Source organism: Labeo rohita, chromosome 12 (genome assembly GCF_022985175.1).
Source record: "Labeo rohita strain BAU-BD-2019 chromosome 12, IGBB_LRoh.1.0, whole genome shotgun sequence".
NCBI lineage: Eukaryota > Metazoa > Chordata > Actinopteri > Cypriniformes > Cyprinidae > Labeo > Labeo rohita.
Genome location: NC_066880.1, coordinates 18,387,229 through 18,409,315, shown reverse-complemented (window position 1 = coordinate 18,409,315; position 22,087 = coordinate 18,387,229). Strand labels below are relative to the sequence as shown.

General features: G+C 34.7%; 1 protein-coding gene across 1 annotated transcript in view; it reads right to left on the bottom strand.

The window, feature by feature from the left end:
* Nucleotides 1–10,896: 10,896 nt before the first annotated feature.
* The window catches only part of cpped1 (calcineurin-like phosphoesterase domain containing 1), a 38,782-nt gene continuing 27,591 nt past the window's right edge, over nucleotides 10,897–22,087 (bottom strand). The window contains exon 4 of the mRNA XM_051123900.1: nucleotides 10,897–15,546. Within this exon, the coding sequence (XP_050979857.1) occupies nucleotides 15,323–15,546 (224 nt within the window). The 3' untranslated portion in view covers nucleotides 10,897–15,322. The remainder of the gene's footprint in view (nucleotides 15,547–22,087) is intronic.

The following is a 22,087-nucleotide window of genomic DNA, read 5'->3' as shown; positions in this document are numbered from 1 at the left end:
GAGAAATGATAGGAATTAACACTTTTATTTATCAAAGATGCTTTAAATGAATCAAAAGTGATGATAAAGACATTTATAATGTTACAAATGATTTCTATTTCAGATAAATACTTCCTATTCATCAAAGAAACCTGAAAAAATTCAACTCGGCTGTTTTCAACAAAAATAAATGTTTTTTTGAGCATCAAATCAGAATCTTTACAGAGCAATAATGCAACAAAAAAAAAATTATCTTTGAAATCACAGGAATAAAATTACAATTTAATATATATATTTAAACAGAAAATGGTTATTTTAAATAGTAAAAAATATTTTAAAAATGTTACTGTTTATGCTGTACTTTGCTGTAACACCGTTAAAATATTTTAATCACATTTTTTTTTCATAACTACTTAATTAAGTTAATGCGTTAAACTGACAGCCTTAGTTTAAAAATAAATTTTAATTTTTGTGTTTCTTAAAAATATTCTCCTTTTATCCCACCAATTCTCCAGTTTTGTTTAGAGTAAGTTATTTATTAATCTCACTACAGGCTAAGAATGTATCTAATAAATAGCATAATATTTTAGCAGAGACCTTACTACTGATAATGTGTTTAGTTTGTGTACTATATTGTACATTGCTCATTTTGTATACTGTATTGAACACAGTAACACACATATCTACACACTTGGACACTCATATATGTCCTAAAGCTGTACATACAACTTTTACCACAAACTCAATCTATTCTATACAGAATGCTGTCGAAACCATGAATCACTATGAGTGGGTGCATTGCTACTTAGTGGCCTTGAGAGAGCAGTAGAGCACTTCTGTGTGAAGTGCTGCTGAAAGAGTGTTTATCACAGCTTAAGTGGGGCATGCTTAAAAATAAATAGGAAATAGGTTTAAAGAGCTATTATAAAGAATATAACATGTACAAGGATGTTTTTATGCATAATTTCTTTTTTGCGTTCAAAGAAAATAGAGAGAAAACATTTTCACATTGCTATCAACATAATTATACAAAAATATTCTTTAGCAAATACACAAAATTTCTGCAAACAGATGAATTAGTTAGTTAGAAACTCTCCATATCAAACAGCTACAGTTGTTTGGAGGATTTCACTTTTATGAATGGGATATGTAAAACTGCTGTTTAAAACCAAACCAGACTGTATGCACAGTATTATCCACTCTTTAAATGTAAAGGTGTTACAGCACTTTAGCTTTCAGTATAGACATTCTGTCAAGAGTGAGAAAGTGGATTCCAGGTCTGCATCTCTCAAGGTTATGTTCAGTAATCTTAAGTGCATTCTTCTGTCGCTCTGACATTTTCATTATTTATTTTGCTTATGTTCTGTTTGCTAAAAATGAATAGAAAGGGAAAAACGTACAGAGCGTATCTCAGGAAGCCCTTAACTCATCAAGTGTTTTGGTTTCTTGTTTGAAATTAAGCGTAAGCAACCTCAAATAGCATGAAAGAGCACCACTTGTTCATTCATTGTATCTGAGTGGCAGAAAGGAAAAAAACCCTGCTGTACAGAGAGCTTGTTTTGTTTTTTGAGGTCACTGACTAAGCACTTGAGGAGAGGAAGCCCTAATGGTGGATGTAAAAGAAAGCAAGGATGAACCTTTTATTCCGCCTGGTTCAAAGTTTAATATGAGCCTTTCTCAAACATCACCATGTCAGGAAGGATGAGGTTAAGGGGAGATGTAGAGGAAGCAAACAAACACTCGTCCCAAGCTGTAGTGGAGCATTGCAGTGACTGGGCATGTCAAGAAGCATATGAGATTAATCGAGGCTGGAAAAGGCGCCGGCTCAGAGAGCAGCTGGATTTTAGCAGTCTTTTCAAAGGGTGACAGGAGGTGCGTTGCTTAAACAGCGTTATGTCAATGACTCATTAAAACAAGTCCAAATGTTAACCTCACTCAGCTCCTGCTCTGCCTTTTTAACCCCTGAAGCCTGACATACAAAATAATAGTCCAAAAAGTATATTTTGCCTTGTAAGGCTCATGTACCTTTTCAAGTATATATAAAAAACACTTGAGAAGGAAAAAGAAATAATTTAATTCAGAGGACCAAACTGAGCAAAAGTATGCAATTTGGTGCACTCACTGATATATGGCCAACAAGAAATTTGAATACCTTGTAATGTAAATCAATGAGAACAGCAGACTTAAAATGCATTTAAATATCAGTTGTTACTGTATCTCAAAATAATATGGTTTAGTAAGATGATATTTAGGATGCTTAGTTTTATAATCAATTGCATTACATTATAATCATTATAATGTAATGTAATACTACCGTGATTAAGACGTGTACAAATAAATGTTCATCAAAATGCATCTGACACTACCAGTCAAAAGTTTTGAACAGTAAAATGTTTTTTTTTTTTTTTTAAAGAGTTCTCTTTTGCTCATCAAGCCTGCATTTATTTGATCCAAAGTATAGCAAAAGCAGTAAAACTTTGAAATATTTTGACTATTTTAAATAACTGCTTTCTATTTTAATATATTTCAAAATGTAATTTATTCCTGTGATCAAAGCTAAAATTTCAGCATCATTACTCCAGTCTGTCACATGATCCTTCAGAAATTATTCTAATATGCTGATATGCTGTTCAAGAAACATTTTTTATTATTAATATGATCAATATTTAAAACAGTTGAGTACATTTTTTTTTTTTTTTTGATGAATAGATCCAAAGATCAGCATTTGTCTGAAATAAAAAGCTTTTCTAATATTCTACACTATTCCATTCAAAAGTCAGTATAATTTTTTGGGGAAAGAAATTATATAAATTAACACTTTTATTTATCAAAGATGCTTTAAATGTATCAAAAGTGATGATAAAGACATTTATAATGTTACAAAATAAATCTATTTCAGATAAATACTTCCTATTCATCAAAGAAACCTGAAAAAATTCAACTGGTTTCAACATAATAATAATAAATGTTGTTTTTTTATTTTTTTTTTTTTTGAGCAGCAGATCAGAATTTTAGAATTATTTCTGAAGGATCAGGTGACTGGAGTAATGATGCTAAACATTCAGATTTGAAATCACAGGAATAAAATTAAATTTTACATATATTCAAATAAATAATGGTTATTTAAAATAGTAAAATATTTCAAAATTGTACTGTTTTTGCTGTACTTTGGATCAAAATCTTACTGTTCAAAATCTTTTGACTGGTAGTGTATGTAGATGGATAATCAAGTAAACATACAGTTGCTGTAGTCTCTATGTTGCTGTAGTTCTTCTATTTTTACCACAACTTAAAGGGGGATTTTTTTTTTTTTTTAGAATTAAACTAAAAGGTCTTTACTTGCTTAAAAATATGTCAGAAGGCATTATTGTGTACAACAGGCTTTTCAGCAAGTTTTGATCATGTTGATTATTTGAGGCCTTAGAATATTGTATATCAAATATGATACTGTAGGCTTTATGGGGTTAGGTGATAGTTAAAGGTATAGTTCACCCAAAAATGAAAATTCTGTCAATCCTCATGACGTTCCGAACCGGTAAGACCTTCATTAATCTTCGGAACACAGATTAAGATATTTTTGATGAAATCTGAGCGATTTCTCACCCTCCATAGACAGCAACACTGACATGTTCAAGGCCTGTAAAGTTTGTAAGGATATTGATAAAATAGTCCATGTGACATCAGTGATCCAACCTTAAAGGAGAAGTCCACTTCCAGAACAAAAATTGACAGATAATGTACTCACCCCTTGTCATCCAAATGTTCATGTCTTTCTTTCTTCAGCCATAAAGAAATTATGTTGTTTGAGGAAAACATTTTTCAAAATGCAGTTTAAATGTGGCTTCAAACGATCCCAAATGCAGATGTAAATGATCCCAGCTGAGGAAGAAGGGTCTTATCTAGCGTAACGATTATTTATTTTCATAAAAATAATAAAATTTATCTACTTTTTAATGTCAAACACTCATCTTGTCTTACTCTGCCCAAACTGTTGTTTTTTTCCAGTTCATGACAGTTAGGTTATGTTGAAAAACTCCCATCTCATGTTCTCCCTTCAAAATCGTCCTATATCACTGTTTTACCTTTTTTGTTAAGGGTGTTTGATCTTCTTTGCATGTTCACTTTTCAAAGACTGGGTCGGTACTTCTGCAGTGATGTAGGATGGTTTTAAATGATTTTAGAAGTTGAGGGAGTTTTTTGACATACATAACTGTCTTGAGCCAGGATACACAGAGTTCAGGGAGAGCAAGACAAGACGAGCATTTGAGATAAAAAAAAAAAAATGTAAATAGTATTTTTTAATGAAAATAACCAATCGTTTCGCTAGATAAGACCCTTCTTCCTCATCTGGGATCATTTACAACCACATTTGGGATCGTTTGAAGCCACATTTAAACTGCATGTTGGAAGTTCAAAATCAGGGCACCATATCAGTCCATTATATGAAGAAAAATCCTGAAATGTTTAACTCAAAAAACATAATTTCTTTATGGCTGAAGAAAAAAAGACATCTTGGATGACAAGGGGGTGAGTACATTATCTGTAAATTTTTGTTCTGGAAGTGGACTTCTCCTTTAATGCTATGAAGCTATGTGAATACTTTCTGTGTGCATAGTAAACAAAACTAATGACTTTGTTCAACAATTTCTTCTCTACGTCAGAACACCAGCTCCTGCATCAACAGCACCATATCCATGCATCAAGGTACTCTTGTGAATGCACATCGAAGACTGACATGGAAGAGAAAAAAATTGTTTATAATAATAATTCTCGTAGCTTCATAACATTATGGTTGAACCACAGATGTCACATGGACTATTTTAACAATTCCCTTACTACCTTTCTGGGCCTTGAACATGGAAGTTGCTGTCTATGCAGGGTCAGAAAGCTCTCGGATTTCATCAAAAATATCTTAATTTGTGTTCCGAAGCTGAACGAAGGTGTTATGGGTTGAAACGACAGAATTGGGTGAACTATCCCTTTAAAAGATTGTTCATTCTGTCATCATTTATTCATTTCATTCCAAACCTGTTTGACTGACTTTTTCTTTCTTCTGTGAACATGTTTCACAATAAAAGAATAAGTCATTTAAATTCAGAATGACATGAGGGTGAGTAAACGATGAGAGACTTTTCAGTTTTGGGTGAACTTTCACTTTAAATCTTCAGGTGTGTGATCACATGTTGGGAGAGTGGGCTTTGAGAGACTCTGTGTTATTGAAGGAATAGAGCACCTTTAAGGCAGAGCTTACCACAAATTTGATTAAAGTCACCAAGGTACAGGACTAACACTGCAGGATATTTGGTTTGCAAACACCAAATGAAATTACAGTGAGAACAGTGTGAGCCTGATGAAGTAAACCCAAAAACCACTGAGGGAACATTCTTGTGGGAATTTAAAGCTTCAAGGATACAAAATAAACTGGCTAGTTATGTGATAAATGATCTAGCAGTAATACAGAGTGTTTGGGGAAAATCACGACTTTACTGCTTAAATTTTAAAATGCACTGCTGTGAGTCACCAGAGAAAATGCATTTCAACAGAACAAATAATAACACCAAATACTTTGCGGTTGAAAGTGGAAACACATTTCATATTTCGTGAAATTACTACAGCTGCTCCATTTGATCAGACAGTTTTTGTGCCAATGAATTTAAAAATGGAGCTCTTAGTGTTGAAACCAAACTGCAGTGTGGCTGATAAGTCTAGAGGCGCTTTTAAAAACATTAGCCCCATTTTCCATTTCCCTTTAATCCAAATATTAATATCATGTGTAATAATCTAATTGAAGCAGAGGATGAAAATCAAGGCTGCCCGGTGTGAGAAAATGTGGCGGCAGATTATCCGCATTAGCATTCTTACTGGATTTTAAAAGAACCAGTAAGAAAGGGATTAAAGTTCACTTACAATGTAGAATATAGAAACCGTCTGCATGAATAACACAAGTCATTTCTATGTTAAAAAATGAGTTGAAATTCCAATTAAAGAAACAAAATTAATCACAGCGCTCAGAGAGGCGTAAACAAGACAAGGTCAGATGTAAGGTCAAAGATTCCACATCATTATATACGAGAAGCACGTTTCGAAGTTAAACATCTCAATCCATCTAAAATGAATAGGGTTTTCTAGTCTTATTTAGACAGGTATTTATAGGCCAAGTCATTTTGCAATGCCAATGAGGCATCTTAATGATGTAGTGTGCGTCTGCATCCTTTTGCTAATGTGCCCTCCACCTCACTGCATACTGAAAATGACTCTATTACAGTCCAACTCCACTAAAATAGCTTGCGCAGATGGGCAGACTGTACAGCAATCTGTCAAAGTCTGTGTGAGGGTAGACTGACAACCTCAAGTGTTGGCTTGTGGAAAGTTCTTGCTTCAGAAACTTTTGGACCCTTTATTTATTTGTTTTTTATTTTTTGGAAAAGAGGGAATTTTAGGGATTGATTGGCTGAATGGGAAAGTTTTAACCCGGTTTTAAGCCGCATTTTCATTATCTTTGACATTTGCATACAGTTGTCGCATTTTGCCCTTTAGTGTCAAGAATTTAATTCTGAGTGACACATTTAAATACAATAATTGTCAGCAAAACTGTCTGGTTTTGCACCGTTTGAAGCGTTGAAAGGGCCCTCGCACCCAGTCTAACCATCACCCGGTGGCTTTAGGAAAACAGCGAACAGTGAGCAATATGCATTTAAAGTGGTAAATATAGAAGGAATATGTCAAAGTCATTTATATGTGCCAAACTTCCTGCTGCCAGCTGGTAGTACGATGACTATATATTGGATACTGGATATTGGTATGTAGATGACTTCAGGCCAGCACTTCTATCAAACATATTGTTTGGTGCAGACTGAACATGGTATGTTTGAGTTAGTGTAAGACATGACATATCCTGTTGCCAACAGGTGGCGCCATGATTATAACTGAACATTGGCCTTTAGATCTCTTCAGGCCAGGACTCTTACCAAACATGTTAAGTTTGGTGCAGACTTGGTTTAACATCGCAAAGGCCTTTAGATTACACTGACCAAATTTAGTGTTGATCTGTTTAAATCTCTAAGAGTTCATTTAAATGCAACGCCTGAAAATGGCAAAAACAGCACAAAACTTGCAGAGAAAATAAAAAATAACAGACTTCCTGTTGGGTTTCCGACTTCGTACTGAGGGACTTTTTTTGTAGGTATTGGTGTGTTACATGTGTCTACCCAATTTCGTACATGTACAGTCATGGCCAAAAATATTGGCACCCTTGCAATTCTGTCAGAAAATGCAACCCTTTTCTCAGAAAATTGTTGCAAATGTTTTGGTACTCACATGTTTATTTATTTGTATTTTTTTGCTGATACAATTCCACACAGAACCCAAAAAATGCACTGGACAAAATTATTGGCAACCTTAACTTAATATTTGGTAGCACCCCCCTTTGGAAAAAATAACTGAAATCAATCCCTTCCTGTAACCATGAATGAGTTTCTTACACCTCTCTTCTGGAATTTTGGACCCCTCTTCTTTTGCAAACTGCTCCAGGTCATTCAGATTTGAAGGATGCCTTCTCCCAACTGCTGTTTTGAGATCTCTCCACAGGCTGGACTCATTGCTGGCCATTTCAAAACTCTCCAGCGCTTTGTTTGTAACCATTTCCGAGTGCTTTTTGATGTGCGATTGTCCTGCTGGAAGACCCATGACCTCTGATGGAGACGCAGCTTTCTGACACAGGCCACTACATTGCGCCCCAAAATTCTTTGGTAATGATCAGATTTCATGATACCGTTCACACAGTCAAGGCATCCCGTGCCAGAAGCAACAAAGCAACACCAAACATCTTTGAACCTCCAGCATGTTTGACTGTAGGGATTTTGTTCTTTTCTTTAAAGGCCTCATTTCTTTTTCTGTAGACAGTGTCATGATGTCCCTTACCAAAATGCTCTACTTTTGTCTCATGTGTCCACAGTACATTCACCCAGAAGGACTGTGATTGTCACATAAATTTTGGCAAACTCCAGTCTTGCTTTTTATGTCTTTGTGTCAGCAGTGGTGTCCTCCTGGGTCTCCTACCACAGCGTCACTTTTCATTCAGATGGTAACGGATAGTGCAAGTTGACACTGTTGTACCCTGTGTCTGCAGATCAGCTTGAATTTGTTCGCAAGTTAATCAGGGTTCTTTATCCACCATTCGAACAATACTTGTAATTTTTCATTAATTTTGCTTTTCCGTCCATGTGCAGGGAAGTTAGTTACAGTGCCATGGGGCTGTAAACCTCTTGATGATATTGTGCACAGTGGACACAGGAACTTTAAGATCTCTGGAGATGGTCTTGTAGCCTTGAGATTGTCCATGTTTTTTTTCTTAAGTCCACAGACAACTCTTTACACTTCTTTCTTTTCTCCATGCTCAGTGTGACACACAACACAAAGGTTGAGTCAACTTCTCTCCATTTTAACTAGTTGCAAGTGTGATCACTGTATTTCCCACACCTGCTGTTTGCCACAGGTGTGTCTAAATACAAATTACAGGAGCATCACATGCTTGAAAAGCAATTATTTCTTACAATTTTGACAAGGTGCCAATAATTTTATTCAGTCCATTTTTGAGTTCTGTGTGAAATTTTATCAAGTTTGACTTTTCTTCTGTTTTTTTTTTTTTTTTTTTTTTGCAGTGCACACAAAAACAATAAGCATGTGAATACCAAAACAACTGCAATTGGAACAATTTTCCAAGAGAAGTGTTGCATTTTCTGACAGAATTGCAAGGGTGCTGATATTTTTGGCCATGACTGTATGTGAAACAGCTCAAGAGGCACTTCGCTGAAATTTTAGAGGTGGTGCTATTAAGCCATTTTGCCACACCTACTACTGAAACCCATAACCATTTTTGGCGTGTATGCAGTTTCATGAGTTTTCGAGCATGAAAAACTCTAATTAGTAGAACTGTTGTTGCAACATAGTGTTTCATTCCTGAATGAACCAGCATTTTTCAATAAAACAGTTGAGTGAATAATTCAGTGACTCATTCATATTACTCATTAGAGACTCACTTTGTCCCTACATCCTTAAAAACTGTAAAACTGGGTCGGTATCCTTTCAAAAGGTACTAATATGTATCATTTGCGGGTAAATAGATGTACCTTTTAGCTTTTGTGCCTTAGGGTAACGTGTCAGTGACAGCACTGTACCTTTTTTCTGAGACTGTAAATGAATCAGCATTTTTGAATGAATCTGGGAGTGAATGATTCAGGGATTCAGTGATTCATTCATAAAGACAGTCATGGATCAATGCTTTAAATTAACCTGCAGAAAAAGATAATCACAGATTCACACAAAGTGATTTATTTAATATTAAATTAACTAATCAGATCCTACAAATCTGATTGGTCCAGCAGACTGGAATTACCTGTTGAATAATGGATAGCTCACAGTTCAATATAGCAGCTAAGATAAAGCTAGTTTGGGCCGTTCGGCAGGTGGTTATTATTGGTGGTTTATATGTCAGGCTGTTGATGCCCTGTGATTTACTCAGTGTAGGAGTTCATTCTGCTGTGTGAAGAAAACCAACCTGCTAAATGTCAAATGTCCTCCTGTTCCAAGTCTGAATTCATCCATGTGCTATGCTGTCTGTCCATGTGAGAATCACCCAGGATGGGCAAAAAACTATCCTTTACAAACTGACCAATGGCCTAATAATTTCTATAATAAACCTGAATTTCTATAAGAGGAACCTGTGTATCTCCTTACAGCTGACTTACTGTGACATATCCAAATTATCAATGTAAGAACAGAGGCCATTACTACGGTGTAGTCACTGACCTGGACAAATCGTATTATGTTGTACATCCTTGGGTACTGCATGCTATCTTAGAGTGACATGCTGATTACTTGCCCTCAGGCTTGAGATCAGAACAAAAAGCACAGGAAGATGCTTTCAATATAAAACAGCCACTGCAGGAAGAAGCTGGAAATAAAATAAGGTAACATGACAGGGGACATCTAATGTCTAGGTTCACTGAGTCAGGTCTGTGCAGTGAGCTGCTAGCAATGGGAAAGATTGTTTTGTGTAATGGATGAAAAATTGGTGTGGTATTTTTTCTGTCGCCGATTCATTTAGTGATTTAGTTTTTTTTTTACCATTTGATGCTGTCACTTTAGTTATCCTGACTGTATTTGTGCCAATTAAATATCATTATAAATATCATCATACATAGCTTTTGTAATAATGTTTTTGCTTGTTTGAAAAAGAAAAGCTCTTTTGTGTGGTATTTTTTTGTATCGCTGATTCATTTCCTAACTGTATTTCTTTTTGCCATTTGATGTTGTCACTCTAGTGATCTTGACTGGATTTGTGCCATTTACATATCATTACAAATATCAGCCTTTTTGAACAAAAAAGTTCAATTTTTATTTCCAAACCAATCTTTTCTTGTAGTCGTTTTACTGGATCAGTAATACTTTTAGCCAAAACTTTCATGTCTTTTATATATATTGCCACGATGTTGTGAATATGTATCTTTAAATATACACTGTCATATGAATAATGACTCAGTAAATAGACAAATGTAAGTCTCACAAACCCAGACAGTTACAGTTTCTGGTTCACTTACATTAAACATAACTGAAAAATGTCTTGCAGTTTAGTAAAGGAGACATTAGTTAACTAAGTAAGGCTTCACTGACTGAATCTGATTTGAACTGCTATCTATGAATCATTTTGACTGTCTGATTAAGAATATACAAACAAACAAGGTTTTTCCAACTGTTGCCAGAGGCGACTAGATTTTAAATGACTGCAGCAAATGTATTTTTTTGGTTGTGTTTGTATGAATTTTATTTGCGGTCTGGAGCCTTGGATTTATAACCCAAATAAAAAACTAATTTGTGAAAACAAAGATAAAACATTATATTTTTTAATTCATATTGCTGTCATTTAAAGTATAGTACAAAAATACAACCATGTACAGAATTCAAAATCTAACTGAATCTTATTTAATTATATTAAACCTTAATAATCAAAGGTTATAGAATTCTGAAAAAATAAAACAAAGAAACAACATAAACAGAACAAGATGTTTCAGATTCCCCAGCTGGATTCCCATTATTGAAATTAATGGTTAATCATTAATCAAAGAAATAACATTATTAACCACCTTAGTTGACAAAAAGAAACAATGACCCATATTTCTACAGCATTTACAATACAATGTATTGCTCATTGCAAGTTCATGTTAGTTAAAGAGATAGTTCACCCAAAAAGATACAAAAATTACCCCATGATTTGCACCTTCAAGCCATCCTAGGTGTATATGACTTCCTTCTTTCAGATCAATACAATCAGAGATATATAAAAAAAATGCCCTGAAATGACGCCGTTTTAGTTCCACGTTAAAAAATAAAAATAATTAAAGATTACGAGATAAAAGTCATAATGTTTCGAGAATAAAGTCTAAATACTATAAGAATAAAGTCAAAATATTTTAAGAATAAAGCAGAAATTACGAGAATAAAGTCGAAATGTTTTGAAAATTTAAATCATAGAAATCAGTCATAATATTTTGAGAGTATAGCTTATATATTACGCATGCAAATGGCCTGGATTGAGAGCACTGGGAGAAGTTGCCAGGCCACCAGAATTTATTTAAATACTATTGCATCCGAGCTGCCTCATCATCTTACTGGGATGAGGAAGAGTCCATTTTAAGGACTCGTGGAAACAGCTTAATATCAAGAATATGATATTTATTAACAGACTAAATAGGAACAACTTTTTATCTTAACATCAGCTCACACACATAATCGACATTCCTTTGGGGGGCACCATATCTTTCTTATTTAACCCTTTGTAATACACTACAAATGTATGTATGTATTATTATTATTATATGCATGTATATTATTAGTAGAAATCATACCAAGTGTCCTACTCGTGGGGACAGTATGCTTGGAAATAATATTTTGTGTCTTCGACTGCATTTGTTATTTGTTGTTTCACCAGCCCCGCAATAGCAATAAGCTTTGTGCTTTTGATACTTTTAATATAAAACAAAGTCTCAGCTTTTAAAATCAGTTTTAAAGCAAAATACAAACTATGTGTCTTACAATAATGTGTTTTTCAAGCTCTTTAATGTGGCGTGACAGATCACTGTATTCATGCAAATCAGTTCATTAAATTATACTGTTTTCTTTGTGAAAATTTCACCACCTACTTCGCAAAAATCTGTGGCATCCAACCTTTCATTCCTCCTCACATGTATTTAATTAAAAAAACAACAACAACAACAACAACAACAACAACAAAACGTTCTAAAGGTTGAAGTGGACTCCAACTCGTTAACATAAGTTACATTGTAGTCTTTTCTGAGGTATATAATGTTAACTGACTATTCACAAGCTGTTTTATTCATGGTATAATACAGTAAATAATTGGACGCCTTCCATTCATTATTTGTAGTGCGCCAATAATTTTGTGCTTTGTTGCTTTTAATGTAACAGCTCAGCTTTAAAATTCTGTCAGTTTTATCAAGAAAAAATAATTATAAATGTTTTTCCTCTTTATTTAAAGTTTATAGCAAGATATAAAAGTGAAGGAACATCAGAAGTCATGAAAAAAATCAATATAGCCTAATTTAATGAAACAAATGTCTCATGTAATCGGAAAGATGACTGACTCATATGCCCCTTAAACTGAAACGAATACAGCGATCTGTCATGGCACATTAAAGAGCATGAAAAACACATTATCTTAATAAATACTGTTTGTGTTACGCTACAAAACTGACCTTAAACAAAACTTAAAAGTTGAGACTTTGGAATTTCTCCCGGTGCTCCCAATCCGGGACATTTGTATGCGCGATAGGCTAGAATATACTCTCAAAATATTATAACTTTAATCTCATAATTGCTAAAAATTCTTGTAATTTTGACTTTATTCTCAAAATATTTTGTGTCCTCGATTGCATTCATTACTTGTTGTTTCACCAGCCCCCCAATAGCAATAAGCTTTGTGCTTTTGATACTTTTAATATAAAACAAAGTCTCAGCTCTCAAAAGTCAGTTTTATAGCAAAATACAGACTATGTGTCTTACAATAATGTGTTTTTCAAGCTCTTTAATGTGGCGTGATCGCTGTATTCATGTGAATCAATTCATTAAATTATACTGTTTTCTTTGTGAAAATTCCACTACCTACTCCGCAAACACATCTGTGGCATTCAATCTGTCATTCCTTACATGTATTTAATTAAAAACAACTGTTCTAAAATGTTCAACAAATGTTCTAAACTCGTTAACATAAGTTACATCGTTGTCTCTTCTGATGTATATAACGTTAAGTGACTACTCACAAGCTGTTTTATTCATGGTATAACACAGTAAATGACTGGACATAATATTTAACGTCTTCTTTTTATTATTTGCAGAACGCCGGCCACCCACTAATGGCAAGAATTTTGTGATTCGTTGCTTTTAATATAACAAAGCTCAGCTTAAAAAAAAATAATATAGCCTAATTTAATGAAACAAATGTCTCATGTAATCAAAAAGATGATTGACTTACATGCTGCTTAAACTGAAGCGAATATCTGTCAGGCCACATTAAAGAGTGCGAAAAACACATAATTGTAGGACATATTGTTTGTATTTTGCAATAAACCTGACCGAATTTGAAAGCTAAGCAATTTCTCCAGGTGCCATTCTGGGTCATTTGCATGCGCAATAGGCTAGAATATACTTTTTAATATTTTACTCTAACTTTTATCTCGTAATTGCTATGAATTCATTCTTGTAATTTTGATTTTATTTTGAAAATATTTTGACTTTATTCTCAAAAATCTTCGACCTTTATCTTCGGAAAAAGTAGAGTTTAGTCTTGAAAAATTTTGACTTTATTCTTAAAACATTTCGACTTTATTTTCAAAACATTTTAACTTTATTCTCAAAATATTTTGACTTTATTCTTGAAACATTTCTACTTTATTCTCGTAACTTCAACTTAATTCTCAAAATATTTTGACTTTATTCTCATTGGATGTAGACGTGAACCAAGTTTTGTTTACAGCAAAGGAAAACCAGTCTCCTCTTGGCTTATATCAAAATCCTTCAACGTTTTTCTTTACAAATCCTTGTTTTGTACTTCTAATTTGTGACCGGTGTTTTCTTTTGCACTCTCCACTGCGCTTCCGCATTCACCACCATGTTAGCCTACATCCTAGTCATCCGCTGGAACACCACTCTCTCATGTATGCCGTGTGGAGCACTTTTTAGGATGGATGGATGCACTTTGTTGGTCTTCAAAATATCAACACCCATTCACTGCCATTATAAAGCTGGGAAGCCAGGACATATTTTTTTTTATATCTAACTCTGATTGTAATCGTCTGAAAGAAAAAAACGTTTCATTTTTGGCTGAACTATCTTTTATATAATATAAAAATAAGTATTACTATAAATTTGCAACATTGATCATGTGAACTCCTTTGTGCAGGATGTTGAGTCAGTCAGATGTTCATGCAGCTCGAGTGCCACCGACATTAAAGCAAAAGGGGCACAAATCAAACACTGAAACATTCTGACAACTTTCAGGTTAACCTTTCCATCCTGAATGCCAATTACATCATTTATAATGAAAGCTTTGGAACCCCTCTGTATGATCACAGCATTAAACATTACATGGAAAGATTCAGAGAAAACTGGACAATATCCAGTTTAATTTCAGCATGTAGACACTGGTGAGGAAGCTACGAGGTCACAGATTAAAATCGGACAAGAGCTTGGTCATTTTAAGATGTCTTTCTAGCTGCACGCATGCCGCCAAAGTCGTTCAGTCACACCCGGCTGTTTTCGGGCGCTTCTAAGTGTGAGGTGAGGTCAGCAATTATGCTTTTGGTGATCCACCCACAGAACAAGTGACTCGATGTCCCGGTCACTGCAGCCACGTCTTTCAATAGTTACCATGGAGATTGCCTCTTTCCTCCTCTCAGAGACAGAACAGAGTAATGAGCAGAGAGGAGCAAGGAGTGAACTCATCAAACTGTCATCCAAAATGTTCAGCACTATTAAACTATCATTGTACCCTAGCATCTCCTCACTCCATTAGTATGATGAGGTGATTTAACTTCAGTGTTTAAGGAATTCTCAGACGCATTTGCATGATTAAAGTATGGAGACGGATGATGTGAGTATCAAAGATCAAAAGAATCACTAGTTCGAATTTTTAATGCATACTAATGTATTCACGACGTAAGACTGTAAAAAACACACCTGAAAGCTCTAAATGTACAAACAACGGCTCAGTTTCAATAACGAATGCTGAAGATGAAGATACAACCATGTGATTAGTGACCTGGAGGTGCTTTCAAACCAACAATTTCTTCAGGTCTTTGTCCATTCCTCTTTCGGTTAATTGGTCCAGACTATGGTAGCGATGGATGATGTCATTTTCAGTAACTACCACCACTCGCACACCATGAGTGTCATCTCCTAACTGACAGCCAACAGCGGAGCTCACCACCATATCCAGCCCATCACAGCAGCCACCTGCATTTCTGTGGTAGTGACCGGAGAACACAGCTTTCACCCCTGAAATGAGAGACAAATTGATATAACTTACAAATTATATCAGAAACACATCAGACTTTGAATAGTTAAAAACAAAAAGTGAAATCACAGATTGTCAATTCATGATCACATTAGTTTCAGTTTAACGCCTACAGATTCGCTCAATCCATTTGATGGCCTGATACATATTGTTTACAAAACCAGAGGGTACTTCTTTGATCTGGCACGCTCTAATCTAAATGTTTTTTAGCAACTCTAAGGTCAAAGATTTAATTCTCATTAAAAGCATCCAGTGATGCATACCTTGAATCCAAATGCAAGTCTTTTTAGACAAAACTGAATAAACCTACATGCAACATTATTTTTTAAAAGTGTACCTAGAAACTAAGGTGTGCTTACCAGGTTGATACAAAGTCTTTTACTTTTAGAGGATGAAATGGATTTGAAATCACTAGATTTGCCAACTTTTGAAAGGTTAGTTAAATAAAAATCAATGAAAGAGGTACTTAATTAATCTACGTATGCATTTTGCATTACGAGTTTTTCTGTGTACTAATTACTTTTAGATAAGTAGAAATGCTTCTCACAGAGTCCATTCAGATTTTCTGGTATTTTTTATTTATATATGTTTTCCAGGTCTTTTGTGTGTCAAATGTGAAGGTCAATTTTAAAATTAATCTTTTTTTAAAAAAAAAGCATATATAATATTTCTCTTCCATGCAGGCCTAGCATTTTATGCTTTTTAAGAACAAAATGTTCCAACACTTTAGTTAGCGTATTGCAATTACAGATGTACAAGGACAAGACGGTCCTGAAAATAATAACCATAAGAACTCATGACTTAAAGGAGAAGTCCACTTCCAAAACAAAGATTTACATATAATGTACTCACCACCTTGTCATCCAAGATGTTCATGCCTTTCTTTCTTTAGTCGTAAAGAAACAGTTTTTGAGGAAAACATTTTAGCATTTTTCTCCATATGGATTTCTATGATTTTAATGATTTTTGAATTTGAGGGAGAAAGTACAATTTTTCGACAGACCCTAACTGTTTTGAGCCAGAATACACAGAGTTCTGGGAGAGCAAGGCAAGACAAGCGTTAGAGATTAAAAAGTATTCAAAAGTATCGTTTGAAGCCGCATTTAAACTGTATTTTGGAAGTTCAAAATCGGGGCACCATATCAGTCCATTACATAGAGAAAAATAATGCTGATTTCCTCAAAAAACTTTCTTTACGACTGAAGAAAGAAAGACATGAGCATCTTGGATGACAAGGGGGTGAGTGCATTTTGGAAGTGGACTTCTCCTTTAACAAGCTGAGGTAATTAAAAAAAGTTTTGATTTACTAGTAACAAAGGGGGGTTGCTGAACTGCACATATAAGAACCAATCATATTAGAGAAAAATTATTTAATGAGTCAGCATGTTACTTTTGCCATACCTAGTCTATAAAAACTGTTGAGGGTTTCCTGTGATTGAAATGAGCATATTCAAAAGCATTGTCTTGAGTCTGTATGGTTACTGCTACGCAGTATGTGTAGTAAAACACTAGAGATCTTAGTCCCAAATGATGGTGTTCATAGGGGGTGAGACTTTGACCAAGCAAAGATGTGTGTTAAAAATGCAAACTCAATGCAAACCAACAAGCATATTCCATAACAAAGATGGTATCAGTCACTCAGTATGTACATTTAATAATCTTAAAAATATTTAATATTTATGAATTAGATTATGAATGTATACATTTTTTTGCGAGTGCAGTGCACTTCCAGAAAGAGCCCATCCACACACGCTTTTGATTGGCTGTGATTCTATCTGTTGCATCGTGTCTGGTGTGGAAACCCAAATTGCTTGTCGCTGGAATCTTGTTGTGTGTAGTCAGGACACAGTGTAAGGCCTGGTTCTCCAGTGCAGTCAGAGCGACTGCCGATGCCGTCTGAGACACCTTGGTTTTGGGAGACACCCGATTTAACTTAAGTCAGGTGCGTACAGGAATGTGTACTGCACTAATTTCACACATCATTTATTGTGTCTATTTTAGATAAACCACCCTTAAATGGCACTTAAAAACAAAACCAACATAGGTTACACTTCAGTCAAGTTTAGGACCAGTAAGATTTTTTGGTAACACTTTAGATTAGGGACCGATTCTCACTATTAACTAGCTGCTTATTAGCATGCATATTACTCATATATTACTTATTATTAGCATTCATATTATCATATTAGCTGTTTATTAGTACTTATAATGCACATTTTCTGCATGGCCATATTCTGCAACCCTAATCCTTCCTAATACCTAAACTTAATAACTACCTTACTAACTATTAAAAAGCAATAATTAGGAGTTCAATGAGGCAAAAGTCTTAGTTAATAGTTAGGTAATAGTGAGAACTGGTCCATAAAGTGATAGTTCACCCAATAATTCTTTCATTAATTACTCACCCTCATGTTATCCAAACCTGAAGACCTTTGTTTATTTCGAAACACAAATTAAGAAATTTTTGATGAAATTCGAGAGCTTTCTGACCCTGCATAGACAGCAATGCAACTACCACATTCAAGGCCCTGAAAGGCAGTAAGTACCTCATGTCGTCGAAAAAATTGTTGAATAAAGATTTTTGTTTTCTTTGCGCACAAACAGTATTCTCGTAGCTTCATAAAATTACGGTTGAACCACATGGACTATTTTAAGAATGTCCTTACTACCTTCCTGGGCCTTGAACGTGTCAGCTGCATTGCTGTCTATGCAGGGTCAGAAAGCTCTTGGATTTCATTAAAAAAAAAAAAAAAAACTTAATTTGTGCTCCAAAGAGGAATGAAGGTCTTACAGGTTTGGAACAACATGAGGGTGAGTAATTAATGACAGAATTTTCATTTTTGGGTGAACTATCCCTTTAAAATAAAAAATGATAGATTTTTTAAAAGAAATTAATACTTTAGTCAGGAAGGACGCATCAAATTGATCAAAAGTGACATGTACAATGTTACAAAATATTTCTTTAAAAAAAAAAAAAGTTCTGATTAAACTTCCTGTAAAAAAAAAAAATGGTGAAAAAGCTGTAAGTCAAGCAGCACAATTATTTTCAATTTTGATTATAAAAAAGAATTATAAGAATTATTGATTATAAGAAATTATAAGAAATAGTGATTATAGGGAAAAAAATGTTTATTAACCATCATATGATCAGCATATTAAAATATATTCAGAAGAATCATGTGACTGGAGTAATGGCTGCTGAGAATTCAGCTTCGTCATTACAGGAATAAATAAAATTAAAATTATTAAAACAGAATGTAATAATAGATTATAGCCTATTATTATGTGTATTTTATGTTAATTTTAATATACATTATAATATTTTATATTAGAATGTTATTTTAAATTGTAATAATATTTCACAATGTTACTGTTTTTACAGTAATTTTAATCAAATAAATGCAGCCTTAATGAGCATAAAAGACTTTATTTTTAAGGTCCACTTTTAACAAACCATTAACTGTGACTTTTGCCTCAATAAACTCATAATTCGCTGCTTGTTAATAGTTAGTAAGGTATTGGGTAGGCTTAGGGATGTAGAATATGGCCATGCAGAATATGTGCTTTATAAGTACTAATAAACAGCCAATATGCTAGTAAAATGCATGCTAATAAGCATCTAGATAACAGTGTGAATTGGTTCCTATGCTGAAGTGTTACCGAGACGTTTTTAAAAAAAAATTAACAAACCTTACTGACCCCATACTTTTAGTCAAATGGTCTGTTCCATTCTAAGTAGTCAGTTCTTGAGCAGCATGAGCTGCAATGTGGATCACAGTTATACACAAGACTATATTCAAACCAACATTATGAGGCTATGAGCTCAACACTGCCTCTGAATCATCTACATTTCCTGTCTGATTGACTGTGTCTCCACGCTGGTAGAACCGACTGCAAATCCACATGGGCATAAGGGGAAGCCGCTTCAGATTCAGTTTCCCCGTCGATCTGCATAACCATTGTGAAGCTTCTCATCTCTCCCCTGCAGCAGTGGCCGAAGCTCTGCCATTCATAATTTAAAGCAATGGACCGAAAACAGAATCACTAGAGTTCATCAAACAAGTCACCCAGAGTGAGAGACACAAATGAGCTCTCTCTTTTGTGAGAGACGTGAGGCTGGAGGTGGCTCTTCCACAGTTCATCCGAGGTTTCTTTTCTGAAGAGAATTCTGAAAAGGTGGTACCCCCATACCGAGGTAATGGATGCATTTGGAAACAGGAAACGAAATTTCACATGAATTTTTCATTCAGACAGCGCAAAGGTGCCAAAAACCACAGGGATGACGGCAAGACAGGAGATGGCACACCAAAATACATAAAAGAAGAAGACGGAGAAAGGAGAAAATGACTATGACAGAACACAATGTTGAGAGGTATAATTACAGATTGCTGCTTGCTGTCACAGTTCATCTCAATTTCACAAGTTGTTCTTGTTCTACATGCACATGATAGCTATCTGCATGCTCTGTTGGACACTGCTAATGAAACCACAAAAACAAACACAATTACAAATACCTTGACACTTGAAGACTTACACAAGGCAGCACATAAAGCAGAAACCTTCCCAAAAATTAAAAAAACAACAGGAACACAACATTACAACGAATTATAATTGCATGTAAATGACTTAAATTGGAAGATTATGCACATTTCAAGCATCTTTCACATATCATAACCTCTAATCCACTCGATGGAAACAAGCAACCGAAACATGACGGATAAAAAAGAGTGTCCAATTATCTGGAGAAGTCAGATGTGAAACCGAAGAGGGGGGGAGAAAAATCAAAGCACTTCTTAAACAAGTCATTTACTCTAAGGACATCCTCTCTACTGCACTACCGGATAGAATAATTAGACATGCAATACTGTTAATGACTGCACACATCTACTGTAACTACACATCAGCCGGAAACCTGCTATAAAATAGAGGGCACTTTCCACTGCACAAAACAGGGCCTGAAACTATTAAAAGATGATTTGTTTGTATTTTTTTCTATGAACGGTCAGAAAATGTAGGTGCTTGACATTTAGAAAATGTGGACTATCAGCCACAGCATGGCCATCTACAAATGAAATTTTTGCAACCTTGATATCAATATTTGAGATTATGGATCAACACAGCTTCAGTCCATATAGTGGACTTCAATGGGAGCCAACGGGTTGAAGACCCAAGCTTCAAAGAGCTCTATACGATCCCAGACAAGAAATAAGGGTCGTATATATAAAAAAAAAAAAAAAAAAAAATACTTATATACTTTTTAACCACAAATGCTCATCTTGCACTAGCTTTGCGATGCACATCCGCGACTTCACGCATTACGTAATTATGTTGGAAAGGTCACACACAGTTAGTTCTTCATCTGTGTAATCCGGTTCAAAAAGGTAGGGTAGCGAAAAACTCTCATTTTCTCCTCCAACTTCAAAAGTGTCCAACATTGTTGTTTTACCTTTTCCAGTAAAGGGCGTTTTACTTTTTTTCGCTTTGTAAACACTGGGTTGGTACTTTTGCCTACGTCACGTGTGACCTTTCCAACATGATTATGCAATGCGTAAAGTCAAGCTAGTGCAAGATGAGCATTAATAAATTTTTATTTGTGTATTTTTTTTAGAAAATGACAGATCGTTTCGTTAGATAAAACCATTATTACACTATATAATCCAGGAATGTTTTTCCTCAAAAACCTTAATTTCTTTTCGACTGAAGAAAGAAAGATATGAACATCTTGGATAACATGGAGGTGAACTCATCCTTTAACTAATGGATAAAGTTGAGACTATCAAGACCCACTTCAAGGTAGGTCAAGATACACTGCCCTCCAAAAGTTTGGAAACACTCTAGAAAAGTGGGGTTTTGGACAATATTGGCATGAATCCTTTTTAATTTTTTGCGATAATTTTGCACTGATAAGGGACAACACAAACTACAAAAACATATTTTAATACATAAACAGTTTTGTTCAATCAAAATCAATTAAAATATCCACCATTAGCAGCTATTACAGCTCTGCATAATCTGTGCCTAAATTCATTGTATTCTAAACTTAATTGGCAATCAATTGTTGAAGCTATTAAGATGTGCTGAGGCAAAAATCTTTTAAAAACCTGGGCCAAGTTTAAACCGGTAACCAGGCATCACAGCTGGCAAAGGGGCATGTCTGTAATCAAAATGAAAATTATTATTGCTGGTCTTCAATGATAATGTCAAGTTACTTTAATGTATTTCCACCAAAAATGATAAGGATTTATGCTGATATTGTCCAAAACCACACTTTACCAGGGGTGTTTCCAAACTTTTGGAGGGCAGTGTAGGTCGAACAGGCCAAAAACTACTTTTTAAAGAGGGCTTCCAGTCAATGAGACAGTTGAGCTCAAAAGTTTACATACACCTTGCAGAATTTGCAAAAGTTTAATTAGGAATCATACAAAATGCATGTTATTTTTTTATTTAGTACTGACCTGAATAAGATATTTCACATAAAGGACGCTTACATATAGTCCACAAAAGAAAATAATAGTTGAATTT